Source organism: Struthio camelus, chromosome 19, assembly GCF_040807025.1.
Source record: "Struthio camelus isolate bStrCam1 chromosome 19, bStrCam1.hap1, whole genome shotgun sequence".
Lineage (NCBI taxonomy): Eukaryota > Metazoa > Chordata > Aves > Struthioniformes > Struthionidae > Struthio > Struthio camelus.
In genome coordinates, this window is record NC_090960.1 from 342,190 (window position 1) to 356,075 (window position 13,886).

Below are 13,886 nucleotides of genomic sequence, written 5' to 3' on the forward strand. Positions count from 1 at the left end.
AGTATTTCTTCCTGTGTACTTGTACCAATGGTATGTCCTACTGATTATGCTGAGTCCTGGGACCATCCAGGAGGGTGGTTCCTAGTATAGCATCATGCAGCACTTCACGTTCATGACAAGAGGGCACCATGGCCCATTTATACTATCTATTTGACCTTCCCCCCCCCCCCCCGCATGACATTGGAAGAGATGGTGGGAAAGTAGTATGACCATGCAAAACCAAGACTTTATCCATTGGTGAGTGGCCTTCTATGAGTAACTTACACACATCCCAGCTTTTGATGAATACAAAGTCAGCAAAACTGTGCCAGGAAACTTAAAAGCCAGGACTGCAGAGCTGCCTAAACCAGGTGTGAGAACTGGCTGCCAAGGGGAAATGTGCCTGTGACATGAGTCCATGCACAGGACTCCAGGTGGGATCCTCTCTGCTTCTGACATGGAAACACCAAGAAGGCAAGTCTTGGAGCTACCTTGGTCTTCGCAGAGTACAAGGCAATTTCAGAACTGGCTCATTTGCTATTGTACAACATATTCTAATATACTTTATCATACTGAATTACATTAGGACATACTGGAACATAATGTATAGCTTAATTCATTTTGATAGGTATTAAACTGAAACAGCATCTCCCTTCACACTACTCCCAAAGATTAAAAATGTCTAGCTGGCCTCCTACATGCCTTACTTCTACTGAAATAAAAATGCCAAATCTTCAATATCTGGACCAGGAGGCCAATTCTTTCACAGCTTTCTCTGGGCTTCCTTCCGTACTGGCTCCATTTGGTTCAGTGTAGGGTGCCTCTTATGAAAACATTAAAACCTCGTGAAACTTTCATGCTGAAGGGCGCTATTTCAAAATGCTCTGAAACTTCTGTGCGCTCTGTTCTCTCAGAATTCAGTATATCAAAGAGTTGAACTGAAGCAAATTTAAACCTCCAGAAGAAAGCAGTCTCCCATGCCATACCCTTACATAGCCTTAAACTTTTCTAATAGCCCCCTCACTCCTTCCTGACAGAGGTAATACAAATGTTTTCCTGGGCTTTGGAAGGAGGACAAGTAAGAGTGCTCTGAAATAAACCTTTCTGACATATCCGAATTAAGAGAAATGTGAAAGCTGAAAGGAGCTCGGCAAAGCCAAGATAGGCACAATTTAAGCTTAATTGCTTCACCTCTTTCGACAAAAGCCCAAAGAGCTGCAGCATTAGCATGCATTCCTCTTCACACTAAGGTGGTTCTTCTTCACATTCAGTTACCCCTTATGCACTGGGTGGCACAAGGCAGTTACAGACTCCAGTAATGCCAGACCTCCCCAAAGAGAAGGTGCATGAAAACCAAGAAGAACACAAGCCTATCGGTGTTAGGAATGGCAGCCTTTCTTCAGAAGAATGAGGATGAAGTTTAGCAGTCCCTTCAGCCCAATTCTCTGGAGGTATCTTGTGGTATATGAGCCCCTGGAGCTGCAAATGCCAGCTACTCCAGTGATCCTCAAGTGTTCTTGAGGACTTACAGGTTCATCTGTTTGGACTTTGTACAAACTAACCAGCTTCCAGCTGCACCTCTGCTCAGGCAATCAGGTGAGCTCTTTAATTGCTGTAACTAGTCCTAGTGATCAATTGCTTATACCTATCATGGGCAGTGAGGAAGGGATGTTAAAGGCGATGTAGGAAAAGATATCATGTGCCCCCCCCCCCCCCCAAATATCAGTGGGTGGCTTTTGTACGTGTGTGGTATGTTAGGCTTTTCCTGCCTTAATGATACTATCAGTACTATCAGTATTTAAATAAAAGCAAAATAAAACATTTGGAGGCAAAACTCTGAGGACAGAGCTAAGACTGAGAGTGCGGTAGAGTGACTGCAAGATTAAAACACATGACAAGCATATTGCAAAACCATATGCTGTGTAAGTAGGAAATTCAGAGTTGAGGATACTCTTAAAGTCTAAACAAGGTAAGGTAAAAAATGTAGTTACAGCAGCCAAATAGCCTTAACTTTTGCCCTACAGAAAAACCACATACTATTTTGAGGTTCTAGTATTTTCACCTTTTTGATCCCAGATAGCTTAAATTGCCTGTTACATATACAGACTGTTTCCCTGTTCCTCTCAAGGGCTGTTTAGGTGCATTGGCTGTCCGTTTCGGTATTTAAACGCAGTTGGAATTATTTTAAGTGTAACATTTTCTCTGAATTTCCCGAGTTTGTAATGCTGAGTTCTGAGATAACTGCAACGTCGGTAGCATCCCGTGGGCTTGCAGATGATGGGCATTCTAGTAACAGATCCTTAACGTAGCTTTTTTCCAGGATTTTTTGTTACTGTTTTTCACTACTGGAAGATGTCATAACACTAGAGAATAACCGGGGAAGCTACTGGAGGATAAGCCTAATGGTTTGAGAACAGCACCAATAAGAACTCCCTGAAAACGTGAACTTCAGACGGATCTAGCGGGGATCTAGCGGGGAGCGACCCCGCCGGGTCCCTCCCGCAGCGCTCCGGCTCCTGCACAACTGCTCGGTGGAAAGCCCTTTCCTAATTTCCACTCTAAATTCAGTCATGGCCGTTTTGTTCCCAGGGTAGCAGTATGCGTCTCCCGGCCTGGAGCATCCTGCCGCCTCGCTGCCGCCGCTCCCGGCCCTTGGCGGCCGCTGGCAGCCGGGGCCGGGCGGGAGCGGGGCAGCGGCGGTGCCGGGGAGGAGCGCCGTCGGGGGAGCCGGGAGGGGGCCGCGCCCGGAAGGGGGCCGGGGGGAGCAGCGGGAGGGGGAGCACCGCCGGGGTCACCGCCCGCAGGAGCCGGGGAGGAGCCGGGGGGCGCGGGGCCCGCGGGCCCAGGGGCGCCGCCGTCGGGGCCGGCACGTGCGGGGCCTCGCGGCCGGGCGGCGCCGTCGGGGCCGCAGGCGGGCCCGGGCCGGGGCCGGGGCCGGGGCGGCGCCGAGCGGAGCGGGACGGCCGCCACGTGCGCCGCTGCCGCCGCCGCCGCTCGCCCCGTCCCGGCCCCGGCAGCGCGGCGGTGCCCGGGCGCGGCGCGGCGCGGCGCAGACCCCCCGCTCCCTCCGCCTCGCGCCGAGGGGGCGGAGGGCAGGGCAGGGCGGGGGCTGGCCGGCTGCTGCCCCACGCGGCGCCCGGGCTGGCGGCGCCCCCGGCGCGCTCCCCGCGCACTCCGCGCCCCTCTGTCATGCTCGCCGCCTGGGAGCGGGCGGCGGGCTGCTGCGCCGGGAGCCGCGCCGCGCCGCCGGGCCGCGCCGCCGAGCCCCCGCCCGCGCCCGCCGAGCCCCCGCCCGCGCCCCCGTCGCTGCCCGCCGCCGACCCCCGGCCCGGGCGGCGCGGCGGGGCGCGGCGGCGGGCGGCGATGGGCGCGGCGGCGGCCGCGCAGCTGCTGCTGCTGCTGGGGCTGCTGCACGCCGGCCCGGGCGGCGAGGGCAGGAAGGGCTGGCGGCGGCGCGGCCCGGCGGCCCGCGAGCGCGGCGAGGCGGCGGCGCCGCCGGCCGAGAGCTTCCCGCTGGACTTCACCGCCGTGGAGGGCAACATGGACAGCTTCATGGCGCAGGTCAAGAGCCTGGCGCAGTCGCTCTACCCCTGCTCGGCCCAGGCGCTGCCCCACGACCTGCGCCTCCAGCTGCTGCACAACGCCTCGGTCACCTGCAACGACGGCAGCCCGGCCGGGTGAGTCCGCGCCCCGCGCCGCGCTCCCGCCGCCGCCTCGCCGCGCCCCGGCCGCGCGCCGCCGCCGCCGGCGAGACCGGCCCCAGCCCGGCGCGGCGCGGCGCGGCCCGGCCCGCCGTGCGCTCCCGCGGGCCCGGCGCGGCGGCGCCACCGCGCGGCGGCCCGCGGCGCAGCCGCGACAGGTGCAGCGAGCGCCTGGCGGGCGGCGCGGCCTGAGGCGCTGCTGTCGGCGCCCGCCCGCCTCGCCCCGCCGGCCCCGCCGCTTGGAGCGAACGTTCTGCGGAGCCCGCGGCGCGGCGGCATCAAAGCGCTGCGGTCGGGCCCGGCTCCCGCTCACGCCGCGCCGCCTCCTGTTTGCTTGTCCTCAGCTACTACCTCAAAGAGTCCAAGGGCAGCCGGCGGTGGCTGCTCTTCCTGGAAGGTGAGCCCCGGCCGCCGCCCTGCTCCAGCGCCGGCCAAGCCTTTTATCCCGCGGGTGGGCGGGGGGCCGGGCGGGGGGCCGGTTCCCCCGCGGCTCCCCTCAGAGGCGCTGGCGCCTGCGCTGGCCGCCCGCCCGCGGCGGCGGCGTCTCTCCCGCCTCGCGCCCGGGGACCGAGCCGCGCTCCTGGCCTGCCGCGGCCTCCGGCCGGGCGCCGGCGCCGTCCTCGTCCTCGTCCCGCCTCGCCCCGGGCGCCGTCCTCGTCCCCTCCTGCCCCGGGCACTGTCTCCATCTTGCCGTGCCCCGGGCGCCGTCCCCATCCCTGCCTCGCTCCAGGTGCCATCCCCGCCTCGCCCCGGTGCCGTCCCCTTCCCCGCCTCGCCCCGGGCGCCGTCCCCTTCCCGCCTCGCCCCGGCGCCGTCCCCCTCCTCGCCCCGGGCGCCGTCCCCTTCCCTGCCTCGCCCCGGGCGCCGTCCCCTTCCCGCCTCGCCCCGGGCGCCGTCCCCTTCCCGCCTCGCCCCGGTGCCGTCCCCTTCCCACCTCGCCCCGGGCGCCGTCCCCCTCCTCGCCCCGGGCGCCGTCCCCTTCCCGCCTCGCCCCGGGCGCCGTCCCCTTCCCGCCTCGCCCCAGGTGCCGTCCCCCGCCTCGCCTCGGTGCCGTCCCCTTCCCGACTCGCCTCGGTGCCGTCCCCTTCCCGACTCGCCTCGGTGCCGTCCCCTTCCCGCCTCGCCCCAGGTGCCGTCCCCCTCCTCGCCTCGGTGCCGTCCCCTTCCCGCCTCGCCCCGGTGCCGTCCCCCTCCTCGCCCCGGGTGCCGTCCCCTTCCCGCCTCGCCCCGGGCGCCGTCCCCTTCCCGCCTCGCCCCGGTGCCGTCCCCCTCCTCGCCCCAGGTGCCGTCCCCTTCCCGCCTCGCCCCAGGTGCCGTCCCCTTCCCGCCTCGCCCCGGTGCCGTCCCCCTCCTGCCTCGCCCCAGGTGCCGTCCCCTTCCCGACTCGCCCCGGGCGCCGTCCCCCGCCTCGCCCCGGTGCCGTCCCCTTCCCGCCTCGCCCCGGTGCCGTCCCCCGCCTCGCCCCGGGTGCCGTCCCCCGCCTCGCCCCGGTGCCGTCCCCTTCCCGCCTCGCCCCGGTGCCGTCCCCCTCCTCGCCCCGGGCGCCGTCCCCTTCCCGCCTCGCCCCGGGCGCCGTCCCCTTCCCGCCTCGCCCCGGGTGCCGTCCCCTTCCCGCCTCGCCCCGGGCGCCGTCCCCTTCCCGCCTCGCCCCGGTGCCGTCCCCCTCCTGCCTCGCCTCGGTGCCGTCCCCTTCCCGCCTCGCCCCAGGTGCCGTCCCCTTCCCGCCTCGCCCCGGTGCCGTCCCCCTCCTCGCCCCGGGCGCCGTCCCCTTCCCGCCTCGCCCCGGGCGCCGTCCCCTTCCCGCCTCGCCCCGGGCGCCGTCCCCTTCCCGACTCGCCCCGGGTGCCGTCCCCTTCCCGCCTCGCCCCGGGCGCCGTCCCCTTCCCGCCTCGCCCCGGTGCCGTCCCCCTCCTCGCCCCAGGTGCCGTCCCCTTCCCGCCTCGCCTCGGTGCCGTCCCCCTCCTGCCTCGCCCCAGGTGCCGTCCCCTTCCCGCCTCGCCCCGGGCGCCGTCCCCCGCCTCGCCCCGGTGCCGTCCCCTTCCCGCCTCGCCCCGGTGCCGTCCCCCGCCTCGCCCCGGTGCCGTCCCCTTCCCGCCTCGCCCCGGGCGCCGTCCCCTTCCCGCCTCGCCTCGGTGCCGTCCCCTTCCCGCCTCGCCCCGGGTGCCGTCCCCCTCCTCGCCTCGGTGCCGTCCCCTTCCCGACTCGCCCCGGGCGCCGTCCCCTTCCCGCCTCGCCCCGGTGCCGTCCCCCGCCTCGCCCCGGGCGCCGTCCCCTTCCCACCTCGCCCCGGTGCCATCCCCCTCCCACCTTGCCCCAGGTACCATCCCCACCACCAGACCCTGCCCGTGGTCCCTGGCTGCCCACTCCAGGCAAGGTGGCGCAGTGCAGTGGCTGATCCATCTCTTCTTCTTGCCAGGAGGGTGGTACTGCTTCAACCGGGAGAACTGCGACACCCGCTTCGACACCATGCGGAGGCTCATGAGCTCCAAGGAGTGGCCGGTAACCAGAGTTGGTGAGTTCCTGCTCTGCTGCTGGGCACAAGCACACCAGAGCCCTGCCAGAGGCATCTGTCATTGGTGTCCTCGCAAGCATGTGGTTGTGGCCATATACCTGCTCCTGCTCAGAAACTAGCTGTGTCTAGGCACAGACAGACTGTCATTCCTGCATGAATAGGTACAAATAGATATGCTTCTCCACTCTCTTGGAAGGGCATAAAAGCACAGATGTACATGTGTGCTTGGACGTATGGTTATGGTTGGTAAGATGATACTGCTTTTTTGACCCATGGCCAGTATACTGTATTTATTTTAGATGTATGCACATACAGAAAAGCCTGTTGGGAGCTTCACAGAGTTGGGTTTTTGTTTTTTTAAAGAAAGTTTGTAGTTCTCAATCCTGTAAGAAGACGTGTTCTTGGACCTCTTTTGTCTGTTTGTGAGGACACATAGACCTACTTGCAGAATGCACTGAATTTCTTTGTTTGCCTACAACAGGACTGGCCCTGTGGACATAGGGGAAAAATGAGATGAATTGTCCGGGCCTTTTATCTGGAGTTATGTTGTTCCCTGATCTCCCCATTCACAACTGCATAATGTTGCTTAAGCAACTGCAGAGACTTCCTATGTGAAAGCATGTATTTGGTATATATGTAAAAATATTTTTAGTTTCTTTTAATGTAATGCATAAGGTGGCATTAACCTGGATACTCTGGACTGTAGAGCTCCTGAGTCAGCACAGAAATGTGGAGCCTCTCTTTTCTCTCTTGCTGCTTATGCTCAGGGCTTGCTGTAAATCTTGACCTCTGTCGTGTACACAAATCCTGTAATTGCATGTTCTAGAGTTCACCTGCTAGTATTTGGTGTTTGGGGAAGTGTGCACTTCTCAGCAGGTGTCACGTCTTCTTTTCTATACTACGAAGGGCTTCTTGACAGCCTTCATCTCTAGCATGAATTAAAAACTGAAAGTCACAACTCTCAAAGGGCAAATTTAGAAATGTTCCTTGCTCTTCCTCTTGCTTACCAATGGTTTTCATCACGGATATTTGTTTTCTGTATGGTCAGAGATCCTGCATTAGGCTCACACGGTTGCTTTAAAACCACAGAGCAGCAGGTGTGCATTTCTTGTTTCTTTGTGTCCATCTGCAGGAACTGGGATCCTCTCATCACAGCCAGAAGAAAATCCCCATTGGTGGAACGCAAACATGGTGTAAGGACAGACAACTAAGGGGAATAGCTTTATACTCAAGCAGCAATTTCTGTCCTTTAGGCAACAAAAGTGCTTCAGAGAAAGATATGACTAACGCCTGCAAGGGGAGATCGTGCATTTCCTCATTTTGTTCTAGTTTAGCTGTCTAACAAGTTGTAATGGCACGGTCTGGAGAAATCTAAGTCTAGTCTGCCTGGAGTGATGGAGTGATCTAATGAAAAACTGGGGACAGCTTAGAGAGTCTTCTCAAATAAGTGAAGTGGCAAATACTGTTGTGGGTGCTGGGCTGATAGTGTGTCATACGTTTGCCAATTTGAAAGGAACATGGAGAAGCTCTTCCAGCTGAGAGAAGAGAAATGGGAAAGTATCTGTATAGCAGGGAATAGCAGCAGACATGGATGTTAATTTACATCCCACAAGCTGGAGAGAAAAATGGGAAGATAACTGTATTCCTACATAGACCTCCAGTAGTAGCACTCATCGTTTACACTGCATGTACAAAGTTTCCTCATTTCACATGTGGAAAACCGAAGTGCAGAGAGTTACCTTGTGACAGGCCACCTACCATATCAGTGGGACAGCCAAGAGCAAAATCTGGACCTTCTCTTCTATCCCCTGAGCTTGGTACTTCAGTTAGATCAAGAAAAGGCACATTTGTTGATTTAACTCAGTAAGACTACTAGTGTTGAGAAGAAAACCCAAGGCGGTTATAATTGTCACCTTGTTGCACAGGTAGGTATGTAAGTGTCTAACTGGAGAACAAACTCTTCCCTCCAGCCAGGGCTTAATTTTCTTCCAGTTACTTGACCCTGTCCTCACCCCTCCTTGGATGTCAAAGGAACATCAGTTCTCACACACTTCTCTTTTGCAGATTCATCCCGTATTGCTCAAGTGATGTTTGGAGTGGTGCCTCTTCCAAGTCTGAGAAAAGTGAGTGTTGCTGATGGGCTGTTGCTGCCACAGACATCACACATTACAGGATGTGGCCAGACTTCTGTGAAATTACATGAATGAAGAATGGGCTTTTTCTTGCTGAAGGGCAGGAAAGAATATCAAGCAACTTCCAGATAAAACATCCTGATCTCTTTAGCCCAGCCTGTTTTGACATAGTTCAGAGCCACTGCTTGCAGAGATGTTACAGTGATGCAGTATGCAAGGATTAGAGATACGAGATTCCTTTGAGATGACTCTCCAGGATCCAGCACGCAGCAAAATAATTGTTGTAGCTGAGGAGCCATGGTTTGTTGCATGTGACTTTGGCTTTGCTGATCTGGGAGGCGAGTGAAGTGAATTCAGTTCCAAGCTTGTATCAGGAAGCTATTTGGCCTTTGAAGAGAGCCGTCATGTGTTGGGCTAAAGCTGTCTGCAGATTGCCTTGGAAGACAAAGAATAGTTCATCATAATACATGTTTGTTTTGCATCAGCTGTCATTTTGACAATAACATATCTCTGGGAGTCTGCTTAAAGGAGTCCTCTCCTGAATTAAGCTAAATTTCGTGCAAATGAATTGTTCTACCTCATTTAGTTCATTGGGTTTCCCAAGTTAAGCAGGACTGGTATTTGGATGCAGAGGTTCTAGAGAATCACCAGTGGCTTAGTTCTCCCCTCATTTGTTCATGATGAGTTTTCTTTGACCAGAATGGAATTACTCCTGATGTACACTGACATGAATGAAAGAAGTAGGCCTAAGGTGCTTTGTGACGTGGCACTGAAAAGTCAGAAGGTCGAATGCTTTTCTCCGAGTAGGTCTTTGAACTATGGCCTTAGAGCCAACCACTTTATTACTCAATGTCTCTTTCCACTGAACTCTTAAATTGAGAAACTGACCACTTGTGGATGCCAAAAATATACTTTTTGTCACAGTAAGGGGCCTTTCCATTTCATAACTTCTTATGATTGTTGCTATGAAGCAGTTATGCTTCAGCAAAGATGGTTACTTTTTGGTGGTGCAAAGGAAGTAGTGGTCCGTATAAATGTAACGTTTTGAAGTATTGCATGATTGAATTGGCTTTATGGACTGGAACAAAGAGGGATGTAGTAAGTTGGAACTGAGGTTCCAATTTATAGGCATGAATATTCCTCATATATAGAGAAAGGGTTCCAGCACCTTCCTGGTATGCTCTTATTTTCCTTCTCTAAGTTTATCAGTTCCTAAGCACTGTTGTAGGAAGGTGTGCTTGTGTTACTGTATATTGGGGGTAGTTTTTTTTCCCTACGAACAGTCCCTTTCAAGGAAGCAAGTTTTGTATTAGGGGGAACATGTTTTATTAGACCTGCTTGATACGGGTGCGGAAAATGGGCCTGCCTTTAAGCTTGTGATCCATTCAAAAGGTTCTTAAGCATTTGCGGAGAGGAGCAAAGACTTAGCCTGCACAGCAAACAGCTTGTTGACGCTGAGCTTTCTCTTCCAGATGAATATGCCTTCATGGGAGCACTGATCATTCAGGAGGTTATAAAGGAGCTGGTGGGAAAAGGTCTTAGCACTGCAAAAGTGTTGCTGCTAGCAGGAAGCAGGTAGGTATCTACAAGATTTCCTGTGATGAGCACAGGAGGCTTCCACAGTAGAAAGCAGTTCTTAGGGAGAAGGTCTAATTCAATCCTGAAAACTTTCTTCTAGGAGTGTAGTGACACTAACAGCAAACCCTGTATTTGTTCTCATTTTCCTCCTATGGGTGATACAATAGGGGATGATATAAGAGCAGTTCCTCAGCTTTCGGTTCAAATACATTTAAGAGAAAATAACAATAGAGTAAAAGCTTTGCTGGAGAGGGAAGTTCATTCTGCCCTGCATTAAGAATATTGGCTCCTGTGGTTCTACACTGGGAAACGTGGGCCTCTTATGAGCAGATTCAGGGTATTTGTATTAAAAGCTCAGACTTGCCTGATGCAGGTGCTCTTAATCATGTTGTGTTGTACAAAGCTGTGGCGCACTCAGTGTGTGTTGCATAAAGGTGTAATGCAGAGGTTAGAGAGGGTGAATTGGTCTCACTTCATATTCTTTTGATTTTTGAGCACCCAAAATTCTTGCAGATATGTTGTCCAGAAGAAAGAGCAAGAACAGGATTTGGTTACAGAGGTATCAGCTTGTTACTCAGCATTGACTTGTTCCTCAGTATTTTGCAAAGCAAGGAAATAACTTGGCGACTACCGACTGTATTGTCCTGTGGATGGATGGAGTTGCTTAGAGTGTTGTTGCTGTGAGAGGCCCTGTGCACTAGCCAGCCACGTAATAGCGGTGTCTGCTTCATAACTGCAGTATTAACATTGCTGTTGCAGCGCTGGAGGGACAGGAGTGCTCCTGAATGTGGATCGAGTGGCAGAGCAGCTGGAGGAGATGGGTTATCATGGGATTCAGGTTCGAGGCTTGGCAGACTCTGGCTGGTTCCTGGATAATAAACAGTATCGCAGAACTGACTGTATAGACACCATAACATGTGCTCCAACAGAAGCCATCAAGAGAGGAATAAGGTACAATCAGCTACTCTACACTACCCTTTTGTAAGACATTAGAGTGAAGAGGAGATGCCCTCTCTCTCTTTCTTCCTCCCTTTTGGCACTTAAAAGAGTTCACATCATCTACGTTAGTGGCTTCTTGGATGATTTATTGGAAAAGAAAATTGTTTAAAATATAGACCTGCAAAAGCATGTGTATAATTGCAGATGCCCTAAAATGCATTGATAAGACATTGGCAGCCAAGGAAAAATTCTACTGTTAATAAGTTGGAACTATAACCAGATCAGAAATAAACTAGTATGTGGAAGGACAGTTGTTAAGATGGCATTACGACCTTCATCCTATTATTGTTTTGTCTTATAGGTATTGGAATGGTATTGTTCCTGAGCGCTGTAAACTGCAGTTTAAAGAAGGAGAGGAATGGAATTGCTTTTTTGGATACAAGATTTACCCCACACTTCGGTGTAAGTATGAGAGAAGAGATTTAAAATGGATCCTAGGATTTTCTCTATATTTGCAACTAACTACAGGTATTCCTCTTCCAATTCTTTTGTCTTTCTAGGTCCCGTCTTCATTGTCCAATGGCTCTTTGATGAGGCCCAGCTTACTGTAGACAATGTACACCTAACTGGCCAGCCTGTTCAGGAGGGGCAGTGGCTCTACATCCAGAACCTGGGTAGGGAGCTGAGAAACACCTTGAAGGATGTAACGTAAGTCTCTCACTGAGAAAAGCTGGTGTCTTTATTTCCAAGAGAAGTCCTTTATCCAGTATTCTAGTAACATTTCTCAGAGCTCTGCAGAAACCAGTGGCATAAATTTGGTAACCATATTTAGCCTGCATCAAGCATCTTGCCCTTTTCATTTCTGAATAAGTGGAAAATAAGTTCCAGGTTTGCAATTGTCAATAATCTGTTACTATCCATAAGAACGTGTTTTTTTCATTTCCTGCCTCCGAGGTGAGGTCTGAGACTCCTTGCCATTTATTGCATGGCTGTGAACCTGATGGGGTGTTTTGAAAGGTATTGATCATAAAACATCCAGATAGTTGATGAGATAACAGAGGAGGAACTGTTAATGTGCCTTACTTGCTTCATGCAAGAGCAGGTATGCATAAGTCCCTGTTGCACATGTGCCCTGTTAGGCAGGATGGAACTCCTTTTTCCTTCAGGTACTTTCCAGTCCAGTTGCGTTTTACACTGTGACAGCCACTGCTGTTTCTAAACGTCTTGCCAGGGGCAGCAAAACTTCCACGCTCTAGCTAATTAGGAAGGTTTTATTTAACAGGAGTTACTTTGTCCTTCCAAGACCTCATCCATGTTTCTTTTTTTCCTTTAGTGCTAGCTTTGCTCCTGCTTGTTTGTCTCATGAGATCATCACACGCAAGTGAGTGCTTTTGCAGATTCTATGAAAGGCCAACAGGGGAACGGCAGGGGAATTGGCCATTCTGACAGCCTGACCCCTCTGATACAGTCTGTGTGGTTTGTCTTTTCAGTCACTGGACAGACATCCAGGTGAAGGGGACTTCATTACCCCGTGCCCTGCACTGTTGGGATCGGAGCCTGCATGAGAGCAACAAAAATGGGAAAGCTCCTCTAAAAGGTTGCCCAATTCATCTGATTGACAGTTGTCCATGGCCCCACTGCAACCCCTCATGCCCAACCATCAGGGACCAATTCACAGGGCAGGAGATGAATGTGATCCAGTTCCTCATGCACATGGGTTTTGATGTTCAGAAGATGGCACAGCAACAGGGCCTGGAGCCCAGTAAACTTCTGGGGATGCTCAGCAGTGGTAACTAGGAAGGGATCTTCTGAGGGGCAGAGAGATTAGATCAGGCGGAGGAGAATCTAAGCCCTTCTCTCAGACTCTCTAATCTTCTTCCTCATACTCATACAGGCAGGTGCACGCCCACACCCGTGCAGGCTCAAACCCGTACACGCCCACATGCTCCCACAATCTTGCACACTTAGGACGTGTCAAGAAAAGAGCAATTTCTTGCTTACACCATTTGTCTGGAACTCGTTACCTCCAAACTCCAGGGCTCAGTTTTGGCCGTTCACGCCCTTTTCCTGTGTTACACAGAGCAATCTGATGCAGGGAGTAGCAAAGCCATAAATAGCAGCAGTGGAACCTTCCGCAGATCTAGGACTTCTTCCCTTGCCATGAATTTTTTACATCATAGACTTGATACAAGTGGTGAAAAAAGCAAGCACTGGATTTCTTTTGACCAACTAGAAGTGAAGGAATGATTACATGACTTTCTGGAGGTCAGTGTCTCATGATGTGTCGTAATGTACAAACCAAGGACACGTGCTAGGGGTGGACACTCTTGTACTCAATTTACTTTTGTATTATTTTATAAAATGACTTTTTATTACTTTTTTAAACTAAGCAAGAAATATAAAATAAATGATATTGTTTTGTAACATATTTTTTTTAATAACGAAGAAACCTCTTGCTACTTTGGCAATATGGACATATTTATTTTAATATGTAAAATGCTATTTATAAGGGCTGATCAGAGAACCGTTCATATGTCTTTGTAAAGTTGTATATGCTGCTCATTTGGATGGGTTTTCCTTATGATCACTTGTGTCTGGGAAAGGGCTGAGGGTGGTATTGACATTTTATAATAATTAGACTTCTCTGTTCCCCTTGCAGTTTGTTTTGTCATTGTTTCTCTCATGAAAAGGTTGTAATATGAGGTCTAAGTACAGAGATTCTCACCCACACCCACCCAGTGCGTTCAGCTTGAGGATCGTGATTTGTCAGGTAGCCTGGGGCATTGTATTTTAAGATACAGAAAGGCATCTATTTTTACAGCAAAGGCCATTATTCTAATGAGGTAAATGTTTGGTTTGATCAGACTGTCTGGCCAGTCTTAAAACAGGAAACATTTGGAACATAAGAAGTAAAGAACATGAGACAAGAACCAACATATTTCTAATCTTGTAATCATTTGTGAACACACCCCCCTCAGTGAACATACCGAATCCCCTTTGTTTTTACTGAGAGGAGAACGGGAGGAGGGAGGAATCGGGAACTGG

At 53.1% G+C, this 13,886-nt stretch overlaps 1 protein-coding gene across 1 annotated transcript; it reads left to right on the top strand.

The window, feature by feature from the left end:
• The first annotated feature begins 3,342 nt into the window (after window positions 1-3,342).
• Window positions 3,343-13,269, top strand: NOTUM (notum, palmitoleoyl-protein carboxylesterase). The gene is made up of 11 exons (XM_068913988.1): window positions 3,343-3,656; window positions 4,025-4,077; window positions 6,097-6,192; window positions 7,325-7,385; window positions 8,257-8,315; window positions 9,797-9,899; window positions 10,662-10,853; window positions 11,203-11,303; window positions 11,402-11,549; window positions 12,175-12,222; window positions 12,332-13,269. The coding sequence occupies exons 1-11, from the start codon at window positions 3,343-3,345 to the stop codon at window positions 12,636-12,638; spliced, it is 1,482 nt and encodes a 493-aa protein (XP_068770089.1). The 3' UTR covers window positions 12,639-13,269.
• The last annotated feature ends 617 nt before the right edge of the window (window positions 13,270-13,886 follow it).